Source organism: Palaemon carinicauda, chromosome 41 (genome assembly GCF_036898095.1).
Source record: "Palaemon carinicauda isolate YSFRI2023 chromosome 41, ASM3689809v2, whole genome shotgun sequence".
Classification (NCBI taxonomy): Eukaryota; Metazoa; Arthropoda; class Malacostraca; order Decapoda; family Palaemonidae; genus Palaemon; species Palaemon carinicauda.
The window spans coordinates 28,649,088-28,664,528 of record NC_090765.1 but is presented as its reverse complement, the minus strand read 5'-3'; the positions used below and the strand labels follow the sequence as shown (position 1 = coordinate 28,664,528).

The 15,441-nt window shown below is 39.7% G+C and overlaps 1 protein-coding gene across 1 annotated transcript in view; it reads left to right on the top strand.

The window, feature by feature from the left end:
- Positions 1-4,807: 4,807 nt before the first annotated feature.
- LOC137632481 (poly(A) RNA polymerase, mitochondrial-like) overlaps positions 4,808-15,441 on the top strand; it is a 109,897-nt gene continuing 99,263 nt past the window's right edge. Inside the window, exons 1-3 of the mRNA XM_068364433.1 lie at positions 4,808-4,989; positions 7,984-8,162; positions 12,485-12,733. Of these exons, the coding sequence (XP_068220534.1) occupies positions 4,899-4,989; positions 7,984-8,162; positions 12,485-12,733 (519 nt within the window). The 5' untranslated portion in view covers positions 4,808-4,898. The remainder of the gene's footprint in view (positions 4,990-7,983; positions 8,163-12,484; positions 12,734-15,441) is intronic.

Genomic DNA, 15,441 nt, shown 5'->3' with positions numbered 1-15,441 from the left:
AGTTACGTCTTCACCCGGTACTCCTATGCAAGAAGGGTGTAGACTACGCCTGAAGAAAAGCTAACTTCTTTGAAACGGAATTGAGATCCATGCTGTTTCTCATTAAGTTAATGTCAAAATGAAGGGATTCTCTTTAATTTTGACTCATCGATATTAACAAGATGCAAAAAAAAGATATCCTGAATTTGTATAGCGGATAAGAATATTGAATATTGACAAAACGCCATGATGAAAGGCTGGTGCGCTATAAAACATTTTAATTGAAACAATTCATCAAGATAGACAAGTCTAATTATGCTCTAAGAAAGACACTTTTGTGTGATTGAAGGTTTATTCATTGCAAATCACAACTAGCTAGATTTTATGTTAAAGTTACAACAGAATGCATATAAAAATAATCAGAAAGTGTTGTCAAGTTTACGAAATCATCCTATTGCTCAGTTGTTTCATGAGTTTATTTTAGATAATTCTAGCATACTTAACTCGGAGCCTTACTAAAGCCTTAGAACATAAGCTAGTCACAACCCAAAGAGCTATGGAAAGACTACTGACCGGAGTAACACTAAGAGACAGAAAAGGGGCAACATGGGTACAGAATATTTTGACATGTAAAAAAAGAAATGGACAGGACATGTAATGAGAATGAGAGATAATAAATGAACATTAAGAATAACAGATTGGGTCTCTAGAGATTGTAAAAGAAGCAGAGGTAGGAAGAGAAGACGATGGGTCGACGAACTTTGGAAGTTAGCTGGCGTGGACTGGAACAGAAAGACCACAAACAGACTCAAGTGGAAGGACATGTCTGAGGCCTTTGTCCTGCAGTGGACTAGTAACGGCTGATGGTGCAACTCAGCCGGATAGAGAGAGAGAGAGAGAGAGAGAGAGAGAGAGAGAGAGAGAGAGAGAGAGAGAGAGAGAGAGAGAGAGAGAGAGAGAGTAATTGAAATACAAATCAGATTTTTATTTGGAGTCCCCAAAAATATTAATGCTTGCCGTCGAAGGCGTTAGTATCTATTAGTTTAATTCTATATCAAAACCTATTGCTGGTCATGAGTATTTATAAGAGGAAAATAAATTTTAAATAACTATTAATATTAAACAGGAAAAGGTAAAGACGTACAGTAGGTCTGAGAGTGTGCTACAAAAAATCCTAACATAATTTGGGACAGACTTCTAAACCTAAGCTCATAAGTTGAAGAATGTAAAAAAGCATTGTGTTCTTGACAAATTTACTAAATCATAACAGAGCTCCGTACTTTCTGTAATATATATATATATATATATATATATATATATATATATATATATATATATATATATATATATATATATATATATATATATATATATATATATATATATATATATATATATATATATATATATATATATATATGGTCACCAAAAGATATTTGCGGTAAAGGATGAAAATGGAAATATTATCAACAATAGAGATAGTGATAAAAATTGAAGAAGATTTTTATATAATGCTCTACCATAGTGATATAAGAAATAACCTTACCAATAAAAATAATACAACACCCGAATCGGTACCAAAATTAACTGTAGAAGTAGACCAAAGAAAGCATTAAATGCATGAAAAGAGGCAAAACAGCAGGAGGATATGGCTTACAATTGATTTGATAATAGATGGAGATTTCATAGTAATAAAACTAGCTGACCTTACAAAAAAAAATGTCTGCAAGAATGTCCTTTACCCTACAGCTTGGAAAAAACTTTATTAATTCACGAAAAGGGGGACACAAAAGACGTGAAAAATTACCGCCCAACAAGCTTACTCTCAGTAATATATAAAATATTTACAAAGATCATATTAAGCCGAATGGAAAGACAGCTAGACTTTAATTTCAACCAAGAGATCATGCAGGCTTTAGAGGTGGATATTCAAGAACTGACCATATCCAAGTAATTAACGAGTTAATGAAAAAATCAACAGATTAAGACAAACCACTGCGTATGACATTTATAGGGTATAAACCATGTGAGGAGCAATATTGATAAAAAGTGTCCCTTTCTGAGACGGTATTGCACTAATACGGCCTACCAACTTGTTAATTATAGCCTATTAGTTATAGATAGTGATAGCCCAGTACATACTACAACGATAAACGTTCACCTAGAATACTGAGTAGATGAATTCATCATTTATATCTATTTTTTTCTATAACACACACACACACACACACACACACACACACACACACACACACACACACACACACACACACACACACACACACACACACACATATATATATATATATATATATATATATATATATATATATATATATATATATATATATATATATATATATATATAGAATCGTACAATTCTTTGATTGTAGCATCTTCCAAATCATATGATCTTGTGAAAAGTAATGTCTTTAGTTTCTTCTTAAATTCAATTGTTCCCTTAAGGTCCTTCATTTCAGTTGGCAGTTTATTATAATGTCTAGGCGCACAGTAGCTAAAAGCCCTTTCACCAAATTTACTATTTGTTCTTGGTTCAGATAGCCTATGTTTGTCACTCGTGTGTCTTGTGTTAACATTTGTTTCTAGTTCTAGTTTATTCAGGCATTCTTTTAGATATTTTGGTTCATTTTGGTTCAGTATCTTAAACGTTAGTAAGAGTAGCTTGTATTCAATTCTCACTTTTACCGGTAGCCAGTGTAATTTAATTAGTGTAGGGGCAACTCTTTCCCTATTGTGTAGTCCTTTTATTAATCTAGCGGATCGGTTTTGTACTCTCTGAATTTTCTTCAGCTGATAATTTGGTAAGCCATAGAACAGTGAGTTGCAGTAATCAATTCTTGAAAATATGTGGTGATTAATGAGTATGGCCATAGATTTTTCACCTAAGTATTTACTAATAAATGCTATGTTTCTAATATGATAGTTACAATTTCTTACCATATTATTTATATGTTCATTAATTGTCAGTCTGTCATCCATGATTACTCCGAGATTCCTGACAGATTTCTTTAGGTCAATGATCGATTGACCTATTTCAATTCTTTAGAAGCATTCGATTCTTTTTATATCTTTTTCATTTCCAAATATAATACATTCACTTTTATCTTCATTGAGCTTGAGCTTTTTTGTTAACATCCAAGCCTTAATGTCATTCATTATTTCATGTATCTTTCTTTTAGCTTCATCAACTGATTCTATTGGGAAATAGAATTGTGTATCATCAGCGTATGTTTTAAACTTAACTCTGTGAGTTTCAAGTATATTTGCCAGTTCAATCGTGTAAATTTCAAACAGGAGAGGACCTAGTACACTGCCTTGAGGCACCCCTTTGCTTAGTTTTCTTGTCTCAGATTCAACATTTGATATTACTACTTTAACTTTGCGGTTTTCAAGATAACTCACAAACCAGTCGTATGCTCGTTCTACGATGCCCACAGCTTTAAGGTCTTCCATCAGGTATGTATGTTCTACAGTATCAAATGCTGCACTTAGATCAAGCATCACAAGAATGCAACACTTGCCATTTGTTATAATTTCTGTTATGTCATTTCTTATCGCTAACACTGTTGTTTCTGTGGAGTAATTTTCTCTGTATGCAGATTGATCATCAGGTATGGCTTTAGATTTTTTCAGATGTTTCTAGGTTTGTTCGTGTACAGCAGTTTTAATAATTTTCGAAAAATATGACAGATTTGATATTGGCCTATATGAACTTAGATTGTCTGCATCACCTTTTCCTTTATACAGTACACAGGCTTGATACATGCAACTTTTTCACAATCAGGGAAAACTGCCTGTGTTAGACTCATATTTACCATGTTTCGGTAGGTCTCTTGTAGTCTGGTGAAATTTTCTGCATCTTTTACATCATTAATTAGAAATAGATCATTTCTGCAGGAGTTTTTTTTTTTTTTTTTTTTTTTTTTTTTTACTTTCTTTATTATTCTCATATAATCACTCTGACTTAACTCTTTGAATATCCTTAGCTTATTTACACCTGTTGCTGATGTATTCCTTCGCTCTGTTGTGCCGATGTTGTGAAAACTGGAGCAGATTTGATTTATTTTTTCCTCAAAATAATCAATAAAATAATTTGCTAGGCATCTAGGATCATTAGTTATGTCAGGCAACACTATTTCTTTAGGTTCTTTAGGTTCTTATGTCTCCTTCCTCAGAGACAAATGTGCATAGTATCTGAGAAAAGAGGCAGTATTGCACACACAAAAATCGACACTGTGTAAATAATTTCAACAAATACAATTTGTTAAAATATACCGGTCTTGTACTCGTACTTTACCTATGTCAAGGCATCTCGTGATTGCGTTCAAACAGGGGTGCCATTCGTACGATAATTATCGTACATGTACGATTATTTTAGGTCCAGTACGATGTACGATACATACCTTAGGTATATACAAATGTGTGGTGTGTGTGTTTAATTAAACAATTATACTCAAATATTTAGAAATAAGTCAATCATAAACTCCTTAATAATTATATTGAAACTGTGTACGATAATTTTGGTTGAAAAACGATAATTTTAAGGCTCATGTACGATAATCCAGTCGAAATAATCTGGCAACCCTGCGTTCAAATGAGCTCACGAACAGTATCAAGTACTATCTGGCTGCGTTACTATTACCTTTTAAAATTAGATTTAATTGAAGTACGTAGAATAAAAATTTTAGGAATAAAAGATAGAAATTAGATTTTGATGATATTCTGATTATTTTTCTTATTACGAAAACCATAATAAACATAAAACCGGCCATGTTATACTTATAAGGAAATATAAGATAGAGAACAGTTCCTTTAAACACACTCCCTCATGTTTTTCTCTACGGCCGTCATTCGGTAATCAGTTTCTTAGGGAACTGAATAACAACACAGGCCGGAAAATGAATGGAAATCTGAAACTTTTATGGAGTCTCACGCGAAACCATTATCTACGACGATCATCTTATAAGCTGCGCTCATATTTTTCAACTGGTAATTTATTTTTTTGTAACCTATCGGCTTCTTGTTGCTTGTTAAGAATCACCCTAATGCCGGGCTTATACCGCTGAATAGCTAAGACTGTGCGGCCCAAGTTGAATTGGGTTAGCCGTACGTTAAGGTTGATATAATGAATGAATGATTTAAAGTTTTCAGGCATCCTGTCATCTAAGGTCATTGACGCCGCAAGGTTGATATAAGTTATATCTTATGGGAATGGGACGTTGGAAAACGGTAGTTCTAGGTGGAAGGCCCGACCAAGTTGCAGATGAATTCCTTCTCTAATGTTTGTTAGGTTACTTAATTTACTTACCTTGATGTCTGCTTTTTCGGTCCCATACAGAAGGGGAATCCCACTCTTTACAGGACCTCCGCTGTTGTTTTACCTTGTTCGTACAGAGTATTTAACGTTTCATATCGCGTATTCATTTACTGTTAAATTATTATTATTATTATTATTATTACTTACTAAGCTACAACCCTAGTTGGAAAAGCAGTATGCTATAAGCCCAGGGGCTCCAACAGGGAAAATAGCTCAGTGAGGAAAGGAAAAAAGGAAAATGAAATATTCTAAGAATAGTAACAACAATAAATATCTCCTATTTAAACTATAAAAACTTTAACAAAACAAGAGGAAGAGAAATAAGATAGGAAAGTGTGCTCGAGTGTACCCTCAAGCAAGAGAACTCTAACCCAAGACAGTGAAAGGCCATGGTACAGAGGCTATGGCACTACCCAAGACTAGAGAACAGTGGTTTGATTTTGGAGTGTCCTTCTCCTAGAAGAGCTGCTTACCATAGCTAAAGAGTCTCTTCTACCCTTACCAAGAGGAAAGTGGCCACTGAACAATTACAGTGCAGTAACCCCTTGGGTGATGAAGAATTGTTTGGTAATCTGTGTTGTCAGGTGTATGAGGATAGAGGAGAATATGTAAAGAATATGCCAGACTATTCAGTGTGTATGTAGGCAAAGGGAAAATGAACCGTAACCAGAGAGGAGGATCCAATGTAGTACTGTCTGGCCAGTCAAAAGACCCCATAACTCTCTAGCGGTAGTATCTCAACGGGTGGCTGGTGCCCTGGCCAACCTACTACCTCGTCACTGTTGTATGACTGTTAAGATAAGAGAGTCTTCAGTTTCCTCTTGAAAGCCTTAATGTCTTCAATCATTTGAATATTTCGTGGGAGCTTATTATATAGTCTCGGGGGCACATATTTAAAGGCTCTGGAGCCAAAAGTAGACATACATCTAGGTTCCAACGGTTTTGATGAGTAACTTTAGATTGAGTGCGTAGTACTTATTACCGCATCCACTCTGATCTGCTAAATTGGTAATATAGAAAAAAATCGGGACAAAGCTTTACTAATAAAGTAATGTGGTTTTATACAGAAAAACTTTATTTTCTTCTAAAATGGGTTTTATTTTTTTTGCAACTAAATAGTTGATATTCGGTAATTCTATACAATAGCCTTCCAGCAAGTTATCAAATTCAAGTACTCATACTAAAAAGAGGGAAGTGCAAGGTATCATTTGATATGTATATATACAGTATCTAAGCGGCGTTGGGTCTAGAAGTGGTTTAAAAATCAAAATCAAATTTGACCCACCTGAAAAAACTAAGTCTCGATTTCATAATTCTCTCAAATTCCTCTTCAAATTGAGCCCTCGTTTGTTCGTTTGTATGTCAAAAACATAGATTATGTCATTATTACATCATCTACTGTATTCTACATAGCAAGACGTCACCCAAACGTCATGGAGCAGCAGCTCGACCTCATGTGACAGCCCTGTTTGTCAACACGAGGAGGGTCAAGAAAAATACTACAGTATTTCCTCTTGGATCTGTAGGGTCATTGACTTTGCACTCAATTCGGGCCATCCTCATCAAAAACAACCCAGAGCGCATGACGTCTGGCTGTGCAATGTCCCTGGCATTCAAGAAAAACTACTCTGTAGCGCAGGTACAGTACTGCAAGCAGGCGTGTGGAAGCATCAGACGACCTTCACCACCCACTACCTGCAAGATGTGACCCACAGGAACATGGATATGTTCGCCACTGGTCCTGTGGTGGCTGCACAACAAGTGGTCTAAAACACCTCAAGCTCCTTGATGGACAAGTAGCAGAGGGTTGTAGGCTGAGGTTATCTGGGTTAGTCCTCGGTGAATGATAAAGAATGACTGACCTCTTTCTTCCTCTCACCTTCTCCCCCACTGGGGAACGCAGTACCATGGTCCTCGGCACAGCTGACCTCACCTCTCTGCGGGTAAGATTCATTTCACTTATATATCCTAAGTATAGAAATAATACTTGTTGCATCCCCAATACCCCTATGGGGGTGGCTATTGGGTAAAGTCTCAGTACTCTCAGATTCCTATGGCTCAAAATCCTATTATTATACCAGCCGCATTTTTGGTATCACGAATGCACAGCTTATCCAGGCCGCTAAAGGTGTATAGCACCACTGTTTTTAGCCACGGTACGTTTCCTATTACCTCTGATCCATATCGAAGAAGAGGGAACCCCAGGTCAAATGCCAAAACTAGTTGGTGAGGACTTTTATCACCTAAGAGGTAAGTCATCCCCTTATAAATAGCAGAGGGTTTGTATTTGTGATGGAACAAATGACAGATTTGCAAGTAATTTGTAGTTTTCCTAACATACAAACCTGGAGCTATTTATACAAATTGGCCTGTCAGCCCTATCCCTCAAGAAGTCTTGCCTTAAAGCAAAGTGGTTACTCAACCCAAGTATTTGAGTGAGCTGGTTAGCAGGTCTACCCCTGCCCCCACCCGCTAGTTAGCGGGTTGGGCGGTTACCTCTAGCTAAAAATTGTTCTTGTTTCCTCTTTCAGATTGGCCTATGAATAGCTCCAGGTTTGGATGTTTGGATAAATACAAATTATTTACAAATTTGTCATATTTTGTCAATTGTGTACCATGAAGTGACATTTTCAACAGGTGTTTTTTAAATTTTTTTCTTTTGGCAGGGGATGCCTTTGTGCCATTTGATGCACTTGTCAGCAAACGTCGAAATGAAGCTCGGTGTTCAATGCTGGTGGAGGTGGCTGACGTTAAGTCAGCGTCTGATTTATACCAAGTTTGCTCCGAGTTTGGATCAGTCAAAAATATGTTCCATTACAGAACCAAAGCTGGCTCTGGAACAAGGGTAAGTACAAGAGTGATAAATATACAGTACTTTACAGTAGAGTATAAAATTTTTATTTTAAACATATAACTTGCCCGGTAGTTATATATATAGCTTACGTCCCTGACGTCACAGCAGAAAATTCAAAACTCGCGGCAATTGCCGATTGGATAGCCAGGTGTACCACGAGTGCACCCCTAGCGAGGAACCTGGAACCATTCCATGATTCCTCAGATCTTCCCTGCCGTCGCTAGCGGCGACATCGTTGGATATTCTACTGGACAATTACCTGATTTATTGCTGTTTACTTTGGTGATGTACAATACTTTGGTTTTGACTCACGCTTGTTTGATTTTGCTTTTGGATATTCTTGGATTACTTTTTGATTTTGATATTTTGATCCTTGCTTGTTGATTTCTCTCATAAAAATGTTTAAAATGGCCACCCCCCCCCATAACTTTTAGGAGGTGTGTGAGTGGGTGTAAGACCCGAATGGCTATGGGCTCTCTTGATCCCCATTCGCTTAGCGTTAAATGCAGAGGAAGAATGTGAGTTGGGTGATCGGTGTGATGAGTGCATTCTGTTATCTGAGAATGAATGACTAGAGTTTGATCGCTATAGGCGTAAACCACAAAGAGATAGATTGAGACGAAGTTCTTCTCGTTCTTCAAAAGACTTTTCCTCTTCCCGTGTCACTGAACCTAATCCTTCCCCTTTAGTGGTAGTTTCTGATCCCACTATTGTTACTGCTAATGAGCCTATGCTTAAAGATATGATGGTGGCGATTCAAGCGCTGGGCGCTAAGGTTGAATCGCTCGCGGCAGACAGGACGCAACTTATGTCTGATGTGAAGCAGTTAAAGGGTGACGGTGCTAGAAGTGCAGTGAAGTTATTTAGTGCACTGTAGGGTGCGCCTGCTCGGGCCTTTTGTTCTCCTAGTCTTAGACCTCTTCCAAGCTCCCCAACCCCTGGGAGAAGGAATGTCGAACGGCAAAAGGAGATGAGAGGCTTTAGCTCCCGAGCAAACGTCCCCTCGAACGTACCTGTTGACGTTTCACAGGACGTTCGCCCTCACCATAGGAAAGGTGAGGTTAAGTTGGTTTCGTCGTTTTCGGATGACGCAGTACCTAAAAGAGGCTGGCGTCTAGCTTCTAGACCTCTCAAGAGGACCTTTGATAAAGTCAACCAGCATCCTATTAGCACAGCGCAAGCTCCTGGTCGTAGCCATTGGAGCAGTCCGGAGCGGTTTCCGTCTTCCGTTGAGAGCTCTCCTGCTAAACGTCCTGCTAGGATGTCAGATTCTGTCAAGAATCTTTCACTTGCTGATCAGTTGTCAGAACCGGGCTTGACCTCGGTTCATGCTCCCCCGCAGTCGTCAGACTGGTTATCACCATCTGGACTCTATGAGCGGTGGGGAGAGCGATTTTGTGAAAGACGTGACATCCCCGATATCGCAACGAGTTGATCCGAACTTTAATATGCTTCAAGAGATGCAACAGAGGCTCTCATCATTCATGCAGAGTTACCAAGCTACGGACGGTAAAAGAGTAGCAGGCCTGGATCCTGAACGTCAGGAAGCTTCTCTTCTGGACGCCAAGTGGTGTAAGGCTATCAGTCGAGAGGCTCTTGACGACGGATGTCTTTTCGTCTCACCTTTGAAATGTCGTGACACTGTTCCTCATAAGGAAAGTGGTCATCATCTTGTTCTCGAACGTCAGGCAACCCATCGTGGCGCCAGGCGTCAGGCAGCCAGACGTGACATTGAATGTCAATCCTCCTACCACGTCGAGCGTCCTTCAGAGCGAGACGCCGAGCGTTCTTCTCAACGCGACGTTGAACGTCCTCTAGGACGTGTTCCCGAACGTCCAGCTAAATGTGACATTAAGTGTTCTGTTATTCGTGATGTTGAGCGTCCTTTGTAACGAGGCACCGAACGTCCTTCTAGACATGGCGTTGAACGTCCTTCTAGACATAGCGTTGAACGTCCTTCAGGACGTGATCTCGAGCGTTCAGCAAAGAGTGACGTCGAGTGTCCAGCTAGACGTAACGTTGAGCATCCCGTAGAGCGAGGCGTCGAGCGTTCTTCTAAGCGTGAAGGTGAACGTCATTCAGGACGTGATCTCGAGCGTCCAGCAAAACGTAACGTCGAGCGTCCTGCTAAACGAGACATCGAACGTCCTGCAAAACAGGACGTCGAACGTCCTACAAGACGCGATATTGAGCGTTCTCCAGGACACGACGTTGGGCGGCAAGCAGCCAGGCAGGACGTCTAGCGTCAAACGGTATGCGGCGCTAAGTGTCAGTCAGGACGCGACGTCAAGCGTTATACAGAACGAGACACCGAGCGGCGAACATCTTTCCGTGTTGCTGGTAGTCAAGAAGTGAGTCATGACTATGAGGATGAGAACCTCGCACTTCGCGATGACACTGGTAATATCAGATGTCATGATCAGGAACACGTTAGTTCCAAGCGCTTTGATCGCGAGCGTTTCGCTGACCGTCAAGCGTTAGATCTACAAGGCGACAGATATGATGATCCAGGATCTCTTGCTGTCAGAAGTCAGGAACTTCATGAGATGGATCCTAAACACAATGTCGTTGCTCCCGTTGGGGCTTTGTCAGAGGAAGACATTGATGATCACCTTTCTCCTGTTGAGTTGTTTGAGGAGGTATCAGAAGAAGAAGACTCTCGCTCGATTCGTCCTTCAGTAGATCTGAAAAACTCATGAAGGTTTTTAATGAGGAATTTCCAGAATCTTTTGTACCCGTTGCTCCATGTTCGCCACCTTCATAATTCACTCTTGAGAAGTCGTCGAGGAAATCTCGTTTTACCAAGATGGTCTTGTCACGGTCCTCTAAGAGAGCTCTTAGATTGATGGGAGACTAGATGGAGTCCAAAAACGACCAAGGAAAAGCGGCCTTCATGTTTCCTCCAGCTAGATTAGCATCTAGATCCAGTATCTGGTACGAGATGGGAGAAGTTCTCGGCTTGGGAGTTCCTGCCTCTGCCCAGGGAGATTTCTTGAGTCTTGTAGACGGTCCTCGTCGGTCGGCCATGAGGAAAACCAAGATTTTAAATATTAAACTTAGCCGGTGAATATATAAATAACTGACGTCTCCGACGGCCCGACAGATTCCAAAAACTCGCGAGCGATCGCCATGAAGTGGTAAATGTGTAAATATGTTGTATAAAACCAGTCATTTCTCTATGGTAATCTTCATGTTGGAGGGATAGAAGGATGGAGATAATTTTAGGCAGATTGCGTATTCGTTAAAAATGGACCGCTGGCTTTTTAAATGTGCACACCTTACGAAACTGTTCCCAAGTGCAGTGATTGTGACACTATTTTAACCATCCAACATATATTTCCTGAATGTATAGTTTTAAAACACCTAGAGATTTATGTTTTGGTCAGAATACTTTATCTCACGACAATTCATCCGATTTTGAGTATTTTTCGGTTTTTAAGATTTTTTTTTTTTTTGAAAGCACAGGTTAAGGAGAAAAGATTTTAATATCTATTTACCATACTTATTTTGTATGAATAATATTTTATATAGTAAATATATTTTATCACCCAAATTTATTTAGGGCAGCTCTTTAGGAGTCAAGTTTGATTTATTTGGCTGGGAAATCACCATCCCTTTAATAATAATAATATTTTTTATATATTTATAGGCTAGCTCACTTGTGTTAGCAAGATCAGCTGACTGAAGACCGTATAGAGTAGGGTTTTGGGAGTTATGAGCTGAATATACAAGTAAAAAACTTGAGAGGCTTTTAACTCAAGAACTTAAGCAACATGCATAAGGAACTAACTACACAAGTGTCAGAGATTATCTTCTAGATCAGGAATATGAAATTTAATAGAAGGCAAGTACAGTACTTATACTTGTCCAACAAATTAAGATGAGAGTCAGCACCTGGAGACCAGACAGGAGAGCAATACTTAGAACTGGGTAGAATGAAAGAATTAAAACACTTCAGAGTATGCTGTAGAAATCTTAAGAATTTCTAGTAAGCCTATTTTTGTGCAATTGAAGAAACAGCCAAATGTGTTCTCAAAAGTAAATTTGCAGTCATGAATCACACCTAAAATTTTAAGTCTTATAGCGTTAAAGAAACATTAACAATGCAGAGATCTGGATTTTGAGGAGCCACTGGCCTTGATCCACCTGCAACATACTTTAAGCTTTATTAGGGCTCAACTTCATCCCCGTAAATTTCACCGTGCAGTAATCTTAGGCGTATTACCAGTATTTATTTTATTATGGTATTACTTTATTTATGTGTATATAAGGATACTTTCTCTAAACTTATATTTCATTCTATTTTTCTGCAGGCGATGATACTTGTAGAATATGAGGATTCAACGTCACTTGAATACGCCTTGAATAATACCATATATCCAAGCCATAATGACAGCATAATTCCAGTTCACTCCCCTCTCCTATGGTTAGCTGCCAGAAAATCGTCAAAAAGCTCAAAGAATTCGACAAATCTTCCAGTTTCTGAGTCTTGTCTCCCATTGGTATCAGAAGATCAGGATGATGAAATGGGATTTCTGAGGCATCTTCACTCTTGTTCTGACGTAAGTGTGTTCTTACATGAAGAATTCTTATAGTTATACAGTATTATTTTTATGACTTTAGTTCAATATGGCCCAGTTAACTGAGGCTTATAGGTATTAATTATGGGGACCATCAGATTTTTCATGAATATTTTTTTCAGACTTTGAAAAATGAGTTACTTGGTGTATGTTGAGAAAAGCATTTTGTATAACACCTCAAGAAATTTTATTTAATCATCTGGATAAATAGAGGAGATATAGCTCTTTTTTTTTCTCTCCTTGATATCATCCTAACTATGTCATCTGCATTTGTAAGTCTGACAGATACATAATTTATATGGCAATTTTATATACCCATGATAGTTAACGTCTGAGAATTACCAACCTTCACAAAATTACGACGCATATCACTTGAGTTGAGTTTCCACATTAATACATGAATGATTATATTCCTTTGTCTACTCTCGTGAACTTAGTCATTCTGCACGTTTTTATAAGTGCTTTGCCTTATTTATGATTCCAATAAACATGTCAAAAACAATAAACATACCAGTAACAGATGTCTTCATTTAACATGTAAAGGAAGAAAGAGAATCTAACTCCAGTGTGTTATGGCATACCAAGTACAGCATCGACTGATTCACCTTCTTAGGGGGACGGGAACCAGGAGCCATAATGCAAGAATCAGCAGTGACACAGATGGAATATATAACCCCTTTAGAATTAAGCCACATAGGGTGATTTTGATATTATTACTTGAATATTTTGAAGGGGAAAACTAAAATTGCATTAAAAATCTTTTTATGCTCATAACTTGAAAACATACTTATCCTCATAAATAATTTTATCATACTTTTCTGCATATAATTTTATCAGTCTGTTATTTTTTATTCTATTCTAAAAGTAAATTTGTTCCGTAACTGGAATACAAACCACGCTATTTAATAGGGGTACAGTATTACTTTCTTAAAGGACGAGTCATTAATTTTTAACGTGGGTTAACTACCCACACCGCTAGTTAGCGGGGGTTAGGGAGGGTAACTTGCTACCGCTCCCCCTCACACACCTGTGATTCGGCTCGGATAGTGAATGGACGTTGCTGCTCTTCATCCTTGCCGAATATTGGCAGCCATTAACGACTTTTGTTTTTCTTTTCTCATAGTCTGTGTGTGTGTGTGTGTGTGTGTGTGAAGTTGACTTCTGCGACCATGCCCACTTGCCCTGGACTCTCCGGCCGCCCTTGTGCGACACATATGTCGGCGGTGGAGACTAATCCTCACACCCTTTGTCCTGCCTGCAGAGGTCAACGGTGTGATAGTGTTAATAAGTGTAGTGAGTGTAGGGAGTGGTCATCCTCCCAGTGGGAGAGGTTTGCACGACGGCGGAAGAAGAAGTCCAAACGGGATATTTCTCCTTCAAAGGTTTCATTGAATGAAGAAAAACCCAAGGCCTCTTCTTCCATCGCCCAACCCTCCTCCGAAGCTCCTACTCATTGGGTCTCTTACGAAAGACCATTGAGTAGTAGTGTAGACCAAGTTATTATCGACCAACCCCGGGTCTCGAGAGATGATGTTGCTTCCCCTAGCGAATCAGCCCCACCTCTCCCCCCGGGTGATGCCTTGTCACCAACTCCCCTCTTACAGATTTGGTTTTCCTTGGGGCTTACGGGTCCAAGGAAGCCTTGCTGCAGTTCATCCACATGGGTGCTTCTGTTAAGCAATCATTGTCGCCGTCAGAGGTAGATCCCCTGGCCCTTGTCGACGTTGTTGTGTCAGGTGTCTCATGCGGTTTCATCCAGGCAAAAAGTCCTTCAGGGGAGGAAAGAATCCTAGAGGGAGCAGCCGAGGCTGCAAACGTTAGGATAGGCACTCCCCCTACGTTTCCACCAGTGGGGAATGCCTACGAAGTTGCTCATACAGGTGGAAGCAACTAGGGGCCCCTCGGGCAGAAGTCCAGACCCTGTTGAAGAAGGGCACTGTCCAAGAGGTCCTCAACAGGTCCCCAGGCTTCTTCAGTTGACTTTCTTGTAAGAAAGGCGTCTGGAGGCTGGAGACCAGTCATCGACCTCTCAGCCCTGAACATGTTTGTCAAACAAACTCCGTTCAGCATAGAGGCGGCAGATACAGTCAGACTAGTGGTAAAACCTCAAGACTTCATGTATACACTGGACCTAAAGGACGCGTACTTCCAGATCCCAGTCCATCCGTCTTCAAGGAAGTACTTAAGATTCAGCCTTGACAACAGAAAGTACCAGTTCAAGGTACTGTGCTTCGGTCTTTCCACAGCACCTAAAATCTGGCCAATCCTTGGGAACTCGGTGTTAACCCTTCTTCAACACTGAGACAAACTTCTGAGACTTTGTCAAGATCTGGGGATCATGGTAAATCTCGAGAAGTCATCCCTGCTTCCTTCACAGAGAATGGTATGCCTAGGCATGATTATAGACACCAATCACCACAAAGCCTTCCCATCAGACGACAAGATAACAAGGCTGAAAAAGGTCGCAAGACCTTTTCTCACACGAGAAGAACTTCCAGCCCAAATGTGGTTACGTCTCCTCGGTCACCTTTCATCACTGGCCCGTCTAGTCCCCAATGGTCGCCTCAGGATGAGATCCCTCCATTGGCGACTCAAGTCCTGGTGAAATCAGACTCGCGATTCCCCGGACATCCAGATCCCCATGGGATCAGCAGAACTGACGGACCTCGAGTGGTGGGTGGCAAACAAGA